We start from the raw sequence: 19,167 nt of genomic DNA on the forward strand, positions 1-19,167 counted from the left end.
TATCCAGGTAAACAAAATGTCATATTAAACATGTATTTTTCAAGAAATGGCAAAGACGGCAGCAGAATTTGCAACAAATATAACTCAACAGGCTTATAAAGATATTTTCAGTGTGCAAAAAGGATTAGATTGATCATACGGTAGACCACAGAGTCACAAAGATACTTGCAAAACAGGTCGTTTCTTTATTTTATGCATAACATTGTGGTAAATCCTACAGCAGTGTTTGATTTTTGTGCTGCTGCTTCATATTAAAACAATATCCGCTGAAATTTTATCGCTGCATCTAGTTTGAACTACAAATTCACTGATCCATATCACGTCACCTCACCTCCCTCCCTCCCTTTCACCTGAAGAGAGGTGGAGTGAGGAGTTGGGGTGCCACGTGCCTCGCTCCACGCGGGCAGAAGGTATTGCTGTTTTGGATAGTAGTGGTGCGCGAGCTACGCAGCTGCGGGTCAGGTTCAGTTAACGGGCTTATTTCCAGCCAAAGCCGAGATAACGCGGAGCGACTGAACAGGAAGAAAAGAGAGACGATAACAGAACACCGGGAGAAAGGCGTTTCATCGACGAGTCTTCTTCGCGAAGGTAAATTGTTTTTAGCCAACTTTTCCTTGAGTGTCCACTGTAAGCAAGACGTTACAGAGAATATTTCGAGGAGGAGAAAGCAAAAAACCAAAAAACCAAAAAAACCAAAAAAAAACCACGGAGTACTTTTCCTGTTGTTGTTTTCTTCCCCCATGCTACTAATGTTTTTGATTAGCTCCAATTAGACTGAGACTTGTTTGAAATATTAACATGTAAAACACATATTTTCTCTTTGCCTCCATAATTACTGTTGAAGCCTTTACTAAGCTTTGTATGTGACTATCCTTTACTCACATCTGCATGTGAAGAGTGGAGTTGCTTTTCTCTGACACGTTAGCGATATTCAAACCCGATAAGGATTTGTTGCACGTTGATTAAAACAAAAACTTAGAAGATAAATGTACGCCTTAAGTGGCTTTTGAAGAGAAGCCGATACCTCCCTTATGCCGAGTCAAAGTCTATTCGGTTATTACACCGTTTAATTGTGTCACAATGCCGCTAATCGACACGTGAAGTGCTGTAACTTGCAGAAAAACTAAAGTATCACATGTGTGACAAAGAATATCACTCTTAGATTTTTTAGGATAGAGGGATGGAAACGAATTAAAAATAGAGTCGTTGAGACTTTTAAGCAAAACCCACGGCTTTAAAACGGAAAACAAGACACATGCCAATAACACAGAAGATGCAGTATTAACTGTGCGCATTCCTAGGGCGTGTATTAAAAGGACAGATGAGGTATTCTTGTTTAGCATCAGGTTTGGTTAAGTTTATCACTGATTCAATACGAGAACGTGTGTGAGTGGTTCAGTACCGCGGACAGCGGTTTAAGCCGGCGCCAAAGATTAACTGGTATCAGTAGCCTAACAAACAGCTGGCTGATTGCACTATAAACAACAGAGATTCTCTGGCTAAATGATATAATGATTTGTTGAAAACTCCGATAGAGATTTAATATAAGCCTAATGTATTTGTTTTATGTCATCTGACATCTAATAATTACTTCTTTTGTTGCTTCTATTAATGTGATGGTGGCCAGAATGATTCTGAGGATTAAAATAGTTGATAGTTTTGTGGTGTTGTGATGGAAAATACTTCTGATTCTGTAAGATCTGATACATGTGTACAATATAATCTGACCAAATACAAATCATCATTTTTCTATAGTAAAGTAATACTAAAATAATCCTTGGCATTAGTACAATTTAAGATTTAAATAGGCAGCTCATGCCATTGGGTCAGTGTGTCAACCAAACAAACATTGTTAAAACACACGTTCAGTATTGGGATTATTTCTCAACAGTTTCAGACGCATACAGGCTGCATTTTGTGCACTCGCCAGGTGAGAAACTACTTGTTGCATTGAGGTACATGTAGGTAGTTTACAGTCTATTATTATCTGGACATAATGGTTCAGGCTGTGACTCAAAGACAGAAAATGTGACTTCATGCACTTTAAATTGAATCTGTTAGATTTGCACAATTAGCCCCTCACATTTTGTAGAGCTTTTAATTTTTCTCCGCTGTAAAAGCCTCTTTAGCCACATAGCTCTTAAAGAAGCTCAAAGATGTATCTAGAGGTTTGGTATTTAATTGAAAGTCAGTCGACCTAAATCATGTGGTTTTTGTTATGCACTGATTTTTACTGATTAAACATTAAACTTCTGCAGGCACTGTTTTCTTTCTCTGTCCATGTTCTCAAATGCCATAAATGCCATAAATTAAATACATGTTTAAACTCTGGCTGGCAGTTTTTATGTTTATCAAGGCAGCCTTGTAAAAACATTATTATAGGCCACGTTTCAAACATGATAGGATCAGAGACTGTGACACATGGTTATACAGCCCTGTCTCTGTGTCTTGCCATTAAAATAATCAATTATTTTCTTTTCCCCATCCTTATTTCTTTGTTGTCTACACATAACCAATGCTCACAGTTGTCACTCATGACAAAAGCAAAATGTAGCTCCTTTTTGAGAAATATGAACAATTTCCATGTTCCTCTGTTATCTCTGTGGCAGAAAACATTGCAATCACCTAACAGTGACAAAAAATATAAATAACATATCATTAGTAAATAGATCGGTGTAGGTTTAATACATGATTTAATGAGCATATCTATTCATAAAGAAACCCACGTACAATATGTCTTTTGTCAGAATTGCAGGATTTATTAAATTAATTCTCTATTCCCAGTGTGGGCACAAAGCACGAGCAATTAAACAAAGTGCATTAAATAAGTGTTCCCCATTGCATCAGTTACTGTCCTGGTAGCAAATCACTTGGTTCAGCGATCAGCCACCCTGTAAAAAGCACCCCAATGGGAATATTCCCAAAATGTAAACACAGTGCTCTCTGCTGATCACAGCTGCCATGTGCCCAGTTTTTAAACACCTATGCTGAGTAAGACTCTCAAAGTTGCTGTTAAAGTTTTACTGGAGTTTTAAGCATTTATTTCTGGGTCTGTGGAAAAATAAAGTAAATGTATTGTAGAGTGTAGACAGGATGTAGCTTTAGGATGCCTGTTCTAGCTATATTTTATCTCCAGTGAAATTTTGAGATCATTCTGTGCCTATGTGGCTACATGTAATATGTCTTTTTAATGTTTCCCTCTGTAAACCTTTAAAATGTATTTGCCTCCCCGTGTCTTTCTCCTGTTTCCTTTGTATCCCCTCCCCAGCATGTAAAAGTGCACAGCCAAATAGGAAGCCTTGTTTTGGGACTCACTCATCAGCTCATTCATGCTTAACTAATTTGTGGGCCTCTCTGTATAGCGTTGCCTGGCAACGAGGCCAAGTCAGGCACTTATAAATAAATGGGAGACTTGTTCTTACAACAAACATGAGAAAATGGATGTTAGTGGTATTGCTGTGGGTCACTATTTTATTTTATGCCAGAGTCAATGAAGTGTCTACCCTTTTAGAGATCACAAAAGTGCCATTCACTCGTTTTATTAAATTAAGTGAACCTGTCTGCAGTCTTTGTTATGAATATGTCTAAATGAAAAAACGCAGTTCAGATAATTGTCCCTGCTTTACACAAGTCATGGCAAAGGAAATGGGGTCTTTAAATGGTCTTATATATTTAAGGGTGTAAGCTATAGCCTTTGTTCAGCCTTTTGCTACTATTTTATATTCTGTTTGTTTATGATTCTTAGAAGATATAGAGATCAAGTGGAGAGACAAGAAATCATGATATTATATGATGGCATGCTCAAGGGTTGATAGTTCAAAGCCAAAATGCTTTGCTAAAAGTCATAAGGGAAGCACATTTGGAACAGAATTAAAGGCTTGAGCTATATCCAGCTCTGTATCCAGAGCTGCCCTGTCAAATTAAGATGATCTGACATTACAGAAGAGAGATGGACTGCATTTTGATACAGACTGCTTTAGAGTCCCGAGAGTGGGAGGGAGACACATTAGGTCAGCTGGTTAAACTGCCATAGCAACATAGTAGCACAAATTGGCGTATTTTTTTCACCAAACTTTTTGATTTTAAAAATACTAAAACTATCTTCTGTCTTGACAACTTGAACTTGCACCACCATCACCACCTTTCTCTGCTTCGTGCCAGATGAGGCATTGTAAGCTGTCTGGCCTACAGCAGAGATTTGGCTCGGACTACAGTATGAATTTTGTCATTTTAAGTAGGCATGCCTTCAAGCAAGAGTGGAGGCATGTCCAAAATTAGACCACTGAGAAATTATTCCTGCTTGTTAGCTATGTGCTTGAGGCTGGCTTGGATCAAAAATGCTCGTTTATACACAGGAGTATATGTAAAGAAATTGTTACAACCTTAACTGTTGTTTATGGTACCTTGCTTGGGTAACATAACAGCCAAGACTATATGCTGATTTGATGTAGTCTTTAAAATAAGGAAACTAAACTCAGTGACTTATCTAAATGAATCAATTTAATCGAGATAGTAAAGGTAAAATAATTGTGTCATTTATTTGGGTTTGTGTTATTCTATTGTATTTGTATTTCTTAACTCCAACACTCAATTCAGATTGAGGAAACATAGAAAAATAGCACTGCTTGAAACCCCTTTATGGTCCATGACATGTTCCCTCTGTAAGATTTATTATGTGTGAAGTGAGGCTAACAGAAACTGGCTGTAGACAACTGGCTCTGCAATGATGTGTTCATTCACAAGTATAATTTGTGAGATATACCGTATGACCCACTTCATGGATATTTGTGGATCTGATGCGTGGATGAGCTTGTGGATATATACTGTTGACATGTGTTTCCCCTTTAGTATGCCTGCTGAAAATATATAAGCAGTTCCCAGCCACACAGTGATGGGCCTGCCAGTTTCACCCAGCTGTGACTGTGGCTTGATGACATGGCATATCTCCTCTCTGTTGCTTTGGACTGCTATTGTCCTCAGGCTCCCCCAGCCAGCCCTGGCAACATCAGCCAACAGGAACTAACTCACACAGTATTAGTTGCCTGTCTACATCAGAAGCAACAGAGGGACATGCACTCAGCCACGCTCTTACAGCCACAGTAACTGGGTCAATAAGCATGCCAAAAGAGATCCGTGCTACGACACTGACGAACCCTTGACGCAGAAGAACAAATACACAAATTCAAATGAGGGTGTTCATTGTGAGATTTCATAGGTTTCACCACCATTTTGAGGCATTTTGAATTAAATTCCAAATACAACTTCAAACTCAGTTCTGGTGGACACCATCTATTCTTCATGTTAACATTGTAACTATTTTAATTTCTGACTGCATATTTTATTTAACAAAGATATCGGTCAAAAATCGTGATTTTTTTTATAGCAATGCTATTTCATGCACCACAAAAGAACTACTGATGTGTCATAATTATACAGAGATATGTTGTTATAAATCATATTGATTTAATTTGTTAACTTACTACAATTTGTCTTCAAGATACAATGTATTTTTTATTTATTACCAAAAAAATATAGATCAAAATGTATTTTCTTGCTTTGCCATCTTTTGATGAAAAGCCTCTGGATTTTCAGTTTAGGAAAAATGCTGTATTTCTGGCAGTGAGCCATTTAGATTAGGGTTGACAGGAGGGTCGGTGCATATTAAGGAAGTAGGCAGAAAAGGAATTGCCCTACTTTTGGTGATGATGTGCCCTTTACTCTAGCAGTTGTGTACATTTCCCTTACTTCGCCTCTGGGCCCCTAGTGGCCTTGTATCGCATTAGTGGCAGAAAATGTGAACATTATTTACTTTCATTCAAATTAATTAGCAAATGTTTTTGCATTTTGAGCATTCTGACTTCCATTAACTACATAAACATCCCCAATAAAACTCATTACTGACATTTTAACTTGCTTAATTTTTTTAATGCTATTCCTATGTTTTTGCACAAGCGCACAACTTCTGAGAAGACGGCAACAATTACAAACCTCGCATTTATTGATGGATGGTTTCTAGTCACAGGTTCAGACATTTTCCTCCAAAGGCAGCTCTGATAAGTATGCAGGAGAAGAGTGTTTTGTGTACTCCTTTGATCCCACAACAAGAGCCAAAGCTTTGGTCCCTGTAGCTTTGAACATTTAAAGAGAAAGCTTTCAAAATGAAAACACATTTTCTCATCTAAGATCAGTCACCACTTACTGTCCTTTCAAGAACAGAACAATGAACACAATTATTAGTATTCATGAATGACTGGTTATGGTAATTGTGTGTGTGTTGACAAGTGTGTTGGATCTCACTGATTATGATGGACTAAGAACGTTTTTTTTGGTCCCTGCTTTTCATAATAGTAAGAAACACAAGCTGGGACAAACCTACATGTAGTTTATTTTAACAGATTATAGATGATAGATGAAATTGAGTGTTTAAGTCTAAAGATCACATCTAAAACTAGAAGACTTGTTATTTAGGTTTTTTTTTTGGTTTTTTTTAAAGGAAGAATGTAAAAGAAAAGAAACAAACATGAAAAATAATACCAGGTCTGTTAGTATAGGACCCCTGAATGAGGGAATTATTATTATTGGTTGCACATTCTATTAACTGGTATATGTTTGCAAATAATTTTGTAAAATACTCTTTGGGAGTAAAATGTAACACATTTTACAAACTCTAAACTCCAAACGTTTTTAACACTTGATTGAAAACAGGAATAAAAATTCACAAACATTTCTCAAAATAGTGAAGCATAATTCAGCCAGACACTACAGGGACAGTGATGCAAAAGTTCCCCCATTTGCCAGTGCAACAGTTTCCTCATAATAACCATAAACTGTGACAATAGAGACCGGATCATATTATACTTTTATGCAATGCAATTTTCACTTCTTGCCTAGTGTAGGGAGAACTGGTTAAAACTGTTTGGAGAGCAGTGGTATTAATTTATGAACTCATCCATAAAAACACTGTTAGATTAATACTTAAAACTAGTCTTGTATTCAGTCCCTATGGCGTGCTAAAATGCATGCTTAAGCAGCTTCTAAAAATCCCAATTTGTAATTTATGCATCTGTGACGTCACTTAATGTAAACTGACAACAAATGACTTGTGATTTCCCCTTTCACAAATGCACAAATGAAGGCTTTGTTGAGGTTAATTAAGTCAGGTAAAACATTATTGAGTATTTGGTGGACTAGACCAAACATGGAAATCAGCAGTGCTCATTGGTTTTCATTGTTTTTACTTTGTCAGGTAACACAAAGTCAACCATGGTTATTTCTAGTCCGAGACACTGATTTTAATTGAAAACAGCTTGTGATTTTATATTTATTTTTTCCAGTAAAAAGGCCCCAGAGCTGTGCCTGGTGAGGGAAATGGCTGGCTGATGGAAGTTTAATGGACAGAGCTAGAAGTGAGACAGGTATACTTTACGAAGGCAGAGTGAAGGTGGTGAACAGGGCAAGGCAATTGGCACAGTGGAAATTGGAGAAACTGATCCTGAGGGACAGGAGATAAAGATTACCAGGACTTAAAGCACACACACACACACACACACGCACGCACACACACACACACACACACACACACACGCATGTGTGTGTGTGCACACAAAAATAGATCCAACTTGTAGTGTTAGCACCACGCAGAGGTGACTAAAGGTCTTGCAGCAATTGATGTAAAGACCAGAACCTTAAATACTGCTGGAATTTGATGACTGGCTGATTATCAGGTGTGCAGCTTGAGTCACCAGAGAGATGGTAAACACACAGAAAGGCAAGACAAGTTTTGGACATCGATGCAATTGTATTTAGTCAGATATTAGCTGAACTATTTTGTTTGAAGCAGCTTTAGCTGTTTATTAATAGAGACTTTTTCTACCAAACACTATTAAAATTTGATGCCATGCACACCGTGCTGAAAAGTTGACTGCCATATTGGATGTGATACAAGCACGAATTTCTACGGACAAATATCTATACCCACACCATGTGCACACCATGTTTGTCTTGAAATGCTCACTAATTATTAGCCAAACAGTAGTAAAACTTGGAAAAAGTACAATGCAAACTAGTTTTCTTATTACATCTTGGAGTGTAGCTGGGCAGTTGTTGCAGACAAGTCCATCATTTCCAATTTAAACCATGACTGTAACAATATGCTACTGACCAAAGCAATGAGTCTTTTGCCAACCAGTTGTGGAATACACATTTTTCTCTAACGATAGGTGGTTTTCAGGGGGTCACTGACTTGCCTATGGGCCAGCATAACTGGGACTTTAACAGTCATTTCCCAACAACTACCATCAGCCTCCAGCATCCAGTCACATTGCGACTGGTTACCAGATGGTCACAAACTATTCTCTTGGCCTGTGTGACTGGGGTCTTAGTTATTTGATTCTACAGTGTCACCATGACTGTCACACCCTTATATACTGATGGACGGGGGGTAGGGGTGGCTCCAGAATTTTTTCATAGGGGCAATATTGGGGGCCACTAAAAATATTGGGGTGGCACACCAAAAACAGATTTTCCTATTTTGTTATGCTGTTGTCAAATATAGGTTACTTGAAAAATATGGCGAAAAAGAGAGAAAGAAAAAATAATTTGCCTAGCTAATTTCCTGCTATTAGAGTTGATATCTCTGATAATAGGTACATATGAAAACCAAATAAGATTTTAAAATCCATAATAATCTGTTTTAACTGATTGACTGATTGATTGACTGGAAATTCTGGGTGGTGGCCAGTGCTCCCCCTGGCAGCCAATGTCCCAAGAAAAGGTTTGAAAGATCATCAGAAAGCCTGGAGAACTGTTGATAAAAAAAATATTTTAAAAAATGAAGGGTTGCTCAAGACTGTATATTTAAGCACAGTCACTACTCCAGTGTGTGGGTTTTGTGCTGTACAGCTAAAACAGCCCTTCTGGGTAAGTGAAGTATACAAAAAGGGTTACTGAGTGGAATGCATCCATCTACTTACAGCTCAGTAGCAATTGCCTGAATATACAGCCTTTATGGTCATTGTAAATGAATAGCTACTGATTGCAACAGAGCCAAGAATAGCTTAGGTTTAGTAATAGTCCTTTCCCATTAATGCTGCTCCTGTGCTTGGTGAATTCTGATTACTTACAGTATGTGCATCTCAATTGCTTACAACTGGCGTCACTGTATGAGCTGTGTGGTTTTGATCTAAAGTTACTATTCCCATCAGACTCTGTTTTTTCTCTCACTGTTCGCTTTAACTGGTTGAGATGCCCACCCTCAGATGACTGATACTTCAAAGGTTAACTTCTGTTAAAAGGGAGATTTTCCTTCACATTGTTACCAAAAGCTTGCTTAAAGGGAAATGATTGGCTTTCTCTCTACTATATTACATGGACTTTGCCTCACTATGCAAACTTGCGCCTCACTACATGCTGACAGTCGCATGGAGATCTCACTCTTTTCTTCTAACTGGGGCTTTGTATCAAGTCTTCATATAAGAAATTGTTGGAGGAAAGCGATTTCCAAATGCGATGAATTTTCTGAAAAGTTCAAAATCCTTTCACAAATTCTCTCTCCGTCTTCCCAAGCTCACAGTGGGTGCTCAAATAGCAGCATGCTGAGATCTCATTATGTGAAATCAATTCCTTTCAACATGTATCTCAGCCTCCCAGCGCTTTAGCTTCCGGCAAAAGTGGGCTTCAGCTAAGAACAGAGCCATCGTTTTGTTTGGCAAGCATTCACATTCATATGCCGTGACATACTGTATGCCAGCTGTAGTATGTCACTAAATTTAACATAAAGTAGTAGATACATAACAGACAGTAGGAATAGTCTATGATTATTAAAGCAGAAACAAATCAAAACAAACTCAGTTTTGTAATTCTCCTTTGGGTGCAATCAGTGCTGTTAGGCACATTGCAGGAGTGTTCTTTCTGCCTGGAAGCAGTCAAGGGTAGTCAAATGAAAAACTTTCCTCAAACATGCTCTACTAAATCTTCCGTCCTACACAGTGTGGTTATTTAAAGATTAATGAGAGATTTGAAAGAAAGAGAGACTCATTCCCAGATTTAAACTTCAGCAGAGAGGTAAAACTGTCCTATCTGCAGACGCGTTTGTTACTTTCTGTTCCTACCTGATCTCCATTTTCAGTCATTGGCCTTAATTCGAGTGAAATTAAATATTGCAGAACTCCAGAGTGTCACACATGACAACACCCAAAGGCACAACCACCACCTCTGAGCACCGAATAAAGTGGATTTTACAAAAAAAAAGGAAAAAATAAAAGTAAAAATCTTTATCTCTCTCTCCCTGTCATAGCTCCCTTTTCTGCCACCGGTGCCCCTCTGCTCTTGAGGCTGTGGTATGAGCCTATGTGGCAGGAAGGCGCTGACGTTGCTGAGCAGCGTGTTCGCCGTCTGCGGCCTCGGCCTGTTGGGGATCGCCGTGAGCACCGACTACTGGCTCTACCTGGAGGAGGGCGTCATCCTTCCTCTCAACCAGAGCACCGAGATGCGCATGTCGCTCCACTCTGGTCTGTGGAGGGTTTGCTTTTTGGCTGGTGAGTTAGTCTAAAGTCAGAACACGGTGTTACGTTTGAACACAGTAGAGCAGCTTTCCCGTTACTCTCAAAAACAGTAACAAAGTCGAATGGATATGAAATCTTAATGCCATCTTTCAGAATTATGTTTATTATACACAGCTAGGTTTGAAGCACAGATTCACCAAAATTTTGTGCATTGTCTCGTTTGCAGTATTTTGTACGTTGCATTTTCCCCCCTCATTTCTTTCCTTTTTTTTTTTACTTCTCTTTAACCACTAGACTGCTGCAAGTATAGAAGATGTCTTTTTGTTTTTGCTTTGCACTTGAATATTTGAGCATGAACTTTGAAACTTTGCCTTCACCTCTGCATAGCTTTATGATCCATCACCTTACCTGTATACTATCTCCAAACTGTTTTCCAGTCCTATGCTGTATCCTTCAAAATCACTTTTCCTGTTGATAGAGAGCTATCCAAGACTGCTTCTCTCATGATTTAACCGATTGCTGATTTACATTCAGTGGCACCAGATGAAGCTTTGATTGGTGCAGATAGTCCTCTCTGCTCCTTAACTGGACTTTCCTTTTCCTTCTTTTTGACCTGCATTTTTTCACTTTACCATTCCACATTAAAAGCAACTGCAGAAGCACAGCACATTGCATGGATAAACACCTTCTTAACGTGTTCCTCCACAGTTCTTGATTGGAAAATACTGGAAATACTAACCGTTTTAAATCTTTTCTTTAGAGAAGCAACCGTCCAGACAAGTGTTGTCCCAGAGTAAACCAGGTATCCATTCTTGCTCTTACCCTCTCGATTTCTCCAGTAATCACAACAATTTACTGTACTTGCAGTACTATGCTCTGTTATTTTGTTGGATATCTAGATACCAAAGAAAAAAATAAGCTCCTTTATGTTTTGTATTGCATCCAATGATATTTGTGCTTAGGTCTTTAAAAGTTCTCAGCTACATGTACCTGCACTATAGATGCTTTTATTATTTATGCTACAGAAGCCAGATGTATATTAACCAATTAAAATTACATGTTTTTTTCCTCTTTTACTTGGTCATTAAATTGATTTTGTCTGATTTTACTCACAAGTACAGATCAACACAATGTATTTAACCCACCGTAGTAGACATACCAACAGTTATAATCATATTGACTCTTCTTTTTTATTATTGATTTAACTTTCTTTGATCAACTGTTTATGCATCAGTCAAGACAAGAAGGACATGCGTCTTTCATGAGTGTTTGAGCTTAGTCATACTCTAAGTCAGACGAGCTGTCTTTGGATTGTTTCAGAGTTCACTTTACTTGGTTAAGTTCTGGGCACTGCCTGGGACAACCTTAAAGCAAGTTTTTCCCAGTATTTCTGTAGATCCAGTCTGTTCCGGTTTGCCAGCTGCTGGAGTGTTGAAACAGCTGGAGAACACCAGCTTCTTCCTGTCTAGAGTATGAGATAATGCTCACCACCAACCAGTATTTCTTGTTTTTAGTTGAGTGTCCACATCTAGGGAGATTAGCCACAGTTCCATTTTTCTTTGTCTAGCTTTGCATTAAATTATAGTTATTTCCAAAATACAAATACTAATTTGTAAGCCTTTCCAGTTTCTTTTTTAAGAACACCAAGCATTTCAGTGTTTCAGCAAACCTGATTGTATTGATTAAATTCCATCTTTACAAACGTGTACTGTTTAGCCTAACATTTCACTTTAGCCAGCCCACAATCTAAATGTTTCAATTATTTTGATCAGTATGGACAAGAAGAATATTTGTGTTTTTCTTAAATGGTAACATAACCTTCAACATCAGTCCACTTACTGTTGATTTAATCTATACGACAATTGAGCTGCTTCATCCTTTTTCAGGGTTAATGGTTAAGTCTTGGTAAATATGTTGGGATTCCAGTTGTGATTATGTAAGAGGTGTTCTGCTGCCATGAAGCAGGCCTTTGGTTTAAATGAACTAATGGTTTAGTGTGTCTTTTAGGGGCCATTGAGTGGCCTTATTGCCCACTTAATTTGACCCAGAAACAACCAATGCTCACCATCACAGTGTGTAGTTACACCAGTGAATGTGAATGAGGTTGCACGGTGTTATGACAGGTGAAGTATATCACGTTTTACAGTTAGTATTTTATTCCAGGATCAGTTAATATAGAGCATAATAAAAAATATGAGAAAAATAGAAATAATAAAATAAGTCTTCATTATGAAAGTTCCGTAATAATTTCATATGCTGAACCCCTGAATATCACCTAATCTAACACCTCATAGTGTGTGGAGTTAATGAAGTGATGAAAAAAATCAGTTGGTGTGTTTTGCTGCCACATTTTGTACTGTATGTGTCAGCGCGATAAGGAGAAAGGTGTTAAAGTCTAATGTTGGGTGTTCCTCAAACAAATACTGACAGCAGAAACTGTGCGTTACATGGAGGAAGCTGTAAACTCCCCATTCTCTTTCTAAGTTGACTGATTTTAAGTGACATTTAAATTTAAGCACCTCAGAGAAAAAATAAACTGAGCTTGGTCCTCAGATACCACTTGCAACTCGTCGTTCCAACAACTTGTCTGAAAACATGACATTTGTGACATTTATTCATTTTTGCCATTATAGGTATTCATCATGTCAAGACATCCATGTATTCTGCATGTACTGTATGACCTTCAGGGTTGGATTTAATTAATCACTTGTGTAAAACACTAAACATGTAATGAAATTTCACTTAATATCATTTTTCCCTGTGTTTTATTCCAGGAGAAGAGAATGGACGGTGTTTTACCATTGAGTATGTGATGCCCACTAATGTGCAGATGACATCTGAGTCTACTGTTAGTGTACTCAGTAAGTAACTGTTCACATGTCATGAGTATTTTTCAGTATTTCTCGGTCTGTTGAAACTGAAAAGATGCCCTTTAGTTTGAAATGCTTCACCATAATAGCATCTAGGGGCACAGCGGTCTGAATAAAATGAGTTTTAGTCATAGAAAAATGTACCATACCAAAGCTACTGCACAGAAATGCAGAAACAAGATGATAAAAACATAAAAGTTTTATATAGAAGTGTGTGAAAGAGCTGTGTTAACTGAAGCCACATACATTTGTCAGCAGTCTTTTTTTTTTTTACCAGACAATGATAAGATTATTCTTAACAAACACTCAATTCATATGTAAATCCTTTTTTTGATATTGTAAAGTCTTACCTGTTTTGAAAGTTTTACCTGAGTACAACTCACGTGAATTAGGTCCACACCTCTTCGCTGTCCTGTCATCTCGTACAGTATGTGTATCTTTTTAGGATGGAGTGATATTGCAATTTGTGGAATAATCCCTAAGGCAAATGCATGCAAGACAAATACTGAGTGTTAATGAAAAATTCAGTGATGCTATTTAAATTTTTAAAAACTCCCTACAGGGTGAAAATGCATGGGCATACATATACACGTTAGCATTTGGCACTTCAGGTTTAAAGCTGTGGAGTCTCACCAAGTCAAGCAAGCAAATTGTATGAAAATAACATTGCCAAGCTATATAAAAGTCAGTTTTTCCAGAGCCTGCAATTATATAGTTATGCTGAGTAGGTGCAGTAACTCAAAGATTAGCACACTCTTTTATAATGTTATGTGGGGGTTGAAAAAATTGACACAAATGCAGAAAAGTTGAAAAATAAAATGTAAGGGTTTGCATTTTCTGGAAGTAGCAAATAATTAAATGAGAAGCAGAGGATGAGTTAAACAAAATTCCAACAAAGTACAAACTAACAACAATAATACCTAAAGACATGAGGAGGCAAGCAGGAAGCTGTGAAGAGGGACAAATGGCCAAAAGACAAGGGAAACAACAGGACAGCATACACTGACCAGCCATTTAATTAATTAGGACTAGAACTAGGTTGGACCTCCTCTTGTTTACACAACTGGCTGAATTCTTTGTGCCATAAATTCATCAAGATGCTGTGAACAGTCCTCAATGATTTGGGTCCAGATCTGGTGACAGTGGATGTTTAAAAAAGCAGTTTAAGATGAACCACTGTCCAATGTATCTGCTAGCCAAATGTTTATGTTTTCATTCTGAAAAGGTTTTTGAATATTTCTTATAGATTTCAACTGGCAAGACTGCCACTGAATCCAAAGTTTTACCAACTAATGAACGTTAAAGCCGAATTCCATTAAGGTTATGGCCTTAGACATCTGGCCCACTTAGTTAGCAGGCTATGTTTTGGGGTAATGAAGAACCCAATGGGGGTTCGGGAAAAAGTAACAGAGACTCTAAGAGGTCTTTTTCCATTTTCTCACAGCAAGCAGGCCCTGCTCCATCTTAACATAAAAGAATCAAAAGTTAGTCAAGGTAATGAAATACTAAATCCATGAGAGTGAGGCATAAGATAGACCGACTGAATATTTCATGCTGCTTCTACAGCAAATTTTAATAAGAAAAATAAATAAATACAGATAATGAAAATTTATATTAGATAAGATAAGGACCCATAAAGCACACTCAAACTCATCAGTTCCTTTTCTTTTTGCTTCTCTTCTCTCCTTTTAGAGATGATTCGCTCTTCTACACCCTTTCCTCTGGTCAGCCTCTTCTTCATGTTCATTGGTTTTGTACTCAGTAATATTGGCCACATTCGACCACATCGCACCATCTTGGCCTTTGTTTCTGGAATCTTCTTCATCTTGTCAGGTACTTGATTTATACTTACTGTATCTGCACTAGATGGACAAAGTGGCGCTGTGTGTGCATGCACGTGTGCTTGCTTGATGGGAGGTTGGGGGGCAAGGTTCAACTGTGCTACCATCTGGTGCACGTCATTCATCTTGTCACATTATAATCTGTAAAATGAATTACAGTATGCCAGTTTTGCAACTACCAGACCCCTGCTGCACACAGCAGAAAGTAAACAAAACTTAGCTGAACATGACTGAGAAAAGAATTTAATGGATTACGCACCATATTTTGACACATTCATTAAAACTTTTGTGCTGTCCAGTTTTTTCACAAAATTTGCAAACCGTGGTGTTTGATTTCATACATCTGTGGCAATGGACTGAAAACACGTGAATTCACAGATTAAGAGAGACTGTGGCCACATATTTTTGTGCATGTCCATCACTGTCATATGAAAGAATTATTGTTTTCATTAACTTTGTCTTTGGAAAATATGATGCAAAATGATGCAGCTATCAGTGATGTGTACCTTTGCTATATAAAATGAGTTTTAATCATTTCATCTCTCTGCCTTCCACAGGTCTGTCTCTGGTTGTTGGTCTGGTGTTGTACATCTCCAATATTAATGATGAAATGTTGAACAGGACCAAAACTAATGAGGCTTACTTCAGCTACAAGTATGGATGGTCATTTGCATTTGCTGCCATCTCCTTCTTGCTCACTGAGGTAACTTCAGAAAGTCAAATAGTGTCTTTCACAAGAATGTTTCGAAGCCACAGTAATATGTATTTTTTCTGTCTAACTAATGCTTTTATGCACCTAACTTAGCACTGGTCTCAATTTTGTTTGTATAGATTTAATCTCATCATTTGCCTTGTTCTTTAGGCATTTAGCAAATCTAGTCCTTAAATTGTCAGCTGAAGATGTACTGTGTCCCAGCCTTAATCCGTTTATTCGCTCCCCAGACGGCAGGTGTGATGTCAGTGTACCTGTTCATGAAGCGTTACACAGCAGAGGAAATGTACAGGCCCCATCAGGGCTTCTACAGACCTCGTCTCAGCAACTGCTCAGATTACTCCGGACAGTTTCTCCATCCAGACGCTTGGGCCGGACGTGGTCGCAGTCCTTCCTCCATCTCCTCCGAGGCCTCACTGCAGATGAACTCCTCTAACTACCCCGCCCTTCTCAAGTGTCCAGAGTATGAACAAATGTCCTCCTCACCCTGCTGAGGCAGATGAGGCGCGGTTGTTTAACTGATGGGGTCTTTTTGAGCTGCCTGAATTTTGGCATAAAATTATTGAATAATTTAATATTATCCAGCTTGATCTTTCTGCTTCAGCTGTTTGAACTATCTTTACCCTCTCTACTGTTATTTTTTTTAAGCAGTTTTTGATTTTGTAGAGAGCAACAGTAAACTGAAGGTCGCAGGTTCACTTTGTTCCCAGGCTGTACAACAAGTGACAGAGGAAATAGTTTTACCTGGTTTTACTTTTATTAGCCTTTTCTCAAGTGTTTTTGTGAAAGCTGGCTGCCACCCTGCTAGCTTTAGACTTTAGGTAAGAACTGGATCAGTAGGCTCACTGTATGTAATTATTGTAGAATCTGCAGGTTTTTCCTCAAATGCACATTTTACATCGACGTAGTTTCACGTAGAAACCAGCAGCTAATCAGAGGAATCACATAGCGTAGCTGGATGTGCATCGAACATCCCGGGTTCTTGTTCTGAGAAAATGTTTCCTCACTCTGATACAAATAGCGCACACTTGCCATTCATAAGGGTTAACAGGGTTCAGAAAATCGGCTAATTTATTCTATAAATGGTGCATGTGCAACAGCGGTGTTAGTGTACACAAGCATTACATGCTCACATGCTCAGTTGTTTCTAATTAAAGCAGCCTCAACTGCAAAGCATTGCACATTTTGTTGCCATGTACGTGTTTGCATGCGCATCACAGTTGTTTCAGACGTGTTCACGTGAAGGATCTAAAATTCAGCTTTGAACATTTTCATGTTCAAGTGCAGGTTATGAAACATCTGTGAATCACAACTGCTCAGATAATTTTACTGATGTTCCATTTTATAAATAAACAGCTAAAAGATGTATTTGTTGGGTCCAATACAGCTGGTATGTGACATTTTTATATGACTTTTCGTTGACTTTCTCCATGTCTGTACACCGAATAAGAACCGTTTGTTGTTGTGAAGCCATGAGAGTTTTGTAAACTTTTTAAGCACTATCAGGAACATGTCATTATTTTGTATTCACACATAATATTACTCATTTTCAAGCTTGTTCGCATTGGTCCATCCAAGAAATTTAAATGTTGACACCAAAGGAAGGGTTTGCATTATAAGTTACTTGTTCACACATATGAGATATTTAAAGGCCTAAATATGAAAACGCTAATGACTATAGAAACTGAGTGTTTTATTGTACATAGGAAACAAACTAATGCTTTATATGCACTCATATCTCGTCATGAATTACAACACAGGACTGCGTCACACCGGCGAACTGAACTATCCATATATAAACAACCCTTTTACTCAAAGAGGAACTATAATTAATTTGTGCACTTATTAGTTTTAAAACAAATAAAACAAAATATCAGAAAGGCAACAGTGTTTGAGTGTTGCTGCCAACTTAGAGTTATAAACTATTAGTTTATAAGAGAATGCCAAAGGGGAGACGTTGAAGTTTGAAGTTTCTACTTGGATGTAGAACGAGTCAGTCAGGTTGAATGAAATACCATTTTCTGATGGGTTTATTGTGAATGTAAGATGTGCAAAGGAGATGCTGCTAAGTGGGATGTTTCTGCATGTAGTGAAATACCTCTCCTATAGAGACACTTCAACCAAGTTCTGTAAACATATTTTTATTTCTCCCTCAAAAAGAAAGAATATTCTTATATTCTAACAAATGCACCGCAGTCCTGAGTGTGCCAAGGAACACACTGTATCCAGGTTAAGCACCAGTGTATTGAATATACACATTTCATGCAGTATAAGTGTAAAAAAAAAACATATTGCATAGCTGCATTTTGTCTTGTGTGATAATTTTATGTTAGTTTGACATATAAATAAAATTTTACTTATTGTCAGTATATGGTGTGAGCTCCACGTGATATTAATGCATGCAACATTTCATCACTGGATCACATTGTTCCACCTGCACAAGTACATAAAACTAACAAACACAAACTGTGCCAAGTTAAACTTTCACTCTTTGAAACTACAGTATACACACCCATTCTATTTGGTTTATTTTAAACACTGTAAGTATAAAATCATCTGTGTGTGTATAGATTTTTTTTGTATAGACATCTATTCATGTAAAAACTGGTTGTTTTATTGTTGGGTAGACTTACTTGCAGTATATTTGACAGCTGCTTTGCCTCCTGCTTCACATTGACAGTGTGAGCTTTTGCATATTGTTAAGCTTACATTAATGTAAAGTATCCCAAATGGTGTCATGAAATGTTAATATGTGTATTTTTACAATCGGTCATATTCATGATGTTAGATGTGCAATTGACGGTGTGTTCTCTCAAATAAAATTATTATTTGATAAATACTCACTGCATGTTTCTACAAAAGTCTGAGTTTATTGTGCATGCATATCACTAAAAGGTCCTTGAAAATTCAAAAACTCTGAACCTGAAATCTCTAAAATCCATGAGTATTACAGCTAAAAATGAAAATAAATCTTAAAAACAGCAAGGCATCCTTAAATTCAATCATGAGTACCATATTCAAGAGGAAACTGTTATTTACATCTGTAATAGCTAATATAATATTTAGCTGTGGATCTGTTCTAGGATCGCATCAGAGTCTTGTTGCTAAGTATCAGTAGCAACAGACATAATGCTGATTAGGTTCAGTGGGCTGGATGTGGGTCACAAAGCAGCTTGCAGATGCTCAGCAGCTGTGGGCAGGCTATATGAGATTTGCCAGCTGGATGTGGAAAATCCATAAGC

General features: G+C 37.8%; 1 protein-coding gene across 2 annotated transcripts; it reads left to right on the forward strand.

Moving 5' to 3' along the window:
- Window positions 1-334: 334 nt before the first annotated feature.
- On the forward strand, window positions 335-18,763 carry LOC100696764 (voltage-dependent calcium channel gamma-5 subunit). Of its 2 annotated transcripts, XM_005463280.3 has the most exons (7): window positions 335-588; window positions 10,295-10,535; window positions 11,263-11,304; window positions 13,277-13,363; window positions 15,065-15,205; window positions 15,771-15,916; window positions 16,156-18,763. In XM_005463280.3, exons 2-7 carry the CDS (start codon window positions 10,340-10,342, stop codon window positions 16,417-16,419), a joined length of 876 nt encoding a protein of 291 aa, XP_005463337.1. In that variant the 5' UTR covers window positions 335-588; window positions 10,295-10,339; the 3' UTR covers window positions 16,420-18,763. The 2 variants fall into 2 exon arrangements, with proteins under 2 accessions (XP_005463337.1, XP_005463339.1); XM_005463282.3 differs by lacking the exon at window positions 11,263-11,304 and having other exon boundaries at window positions 336-588.
- The last annotated feature ends 404 nt before the right edge of the window (window positions 18,764-19,167 follow it).

Source organism: Oreochromis niloticus, linkage group LG6, assembly GCF_001858045.2.
Source record: "Oreochromis niloticus isolate F11D_XX linkage group LG6, O_niloticus_UMD_NMBU, whole genome shotgun sequence".
NCBI classification, from domain to species: Eukaryota; Metazoa; Chordata; class Actinopteri; order Cichliformes; family Cichlidae; genus Oreochromis; species Oreochromis niloticus.

Excerpts from the sequence above, each read along its gene's own strand:
- LOC100696764 (XM_005463280.3), top strand. The coding sequence starts at position 10,340 with ATGAGCCTATGTGGCAGGAAGGCGCTGACGTTGCTGAGCAGCGTGTTC. Across the intron at positions 13,364-15,064 it reads GTCTACTGTTAGTGTACTCA|AGATGATTCGCTCTTCTACA; the intron begins GTAAGTAACTGT and ends CTCTCCTTTTAG. Across the intron at positions 15,206-15,770 it reads AATCTTCTTCATCTTGTCAG|GTCTGTCTCTGGTTGTTGGT; the intron begins GTACTTGATTTA and ends TGCCTTCCACAG.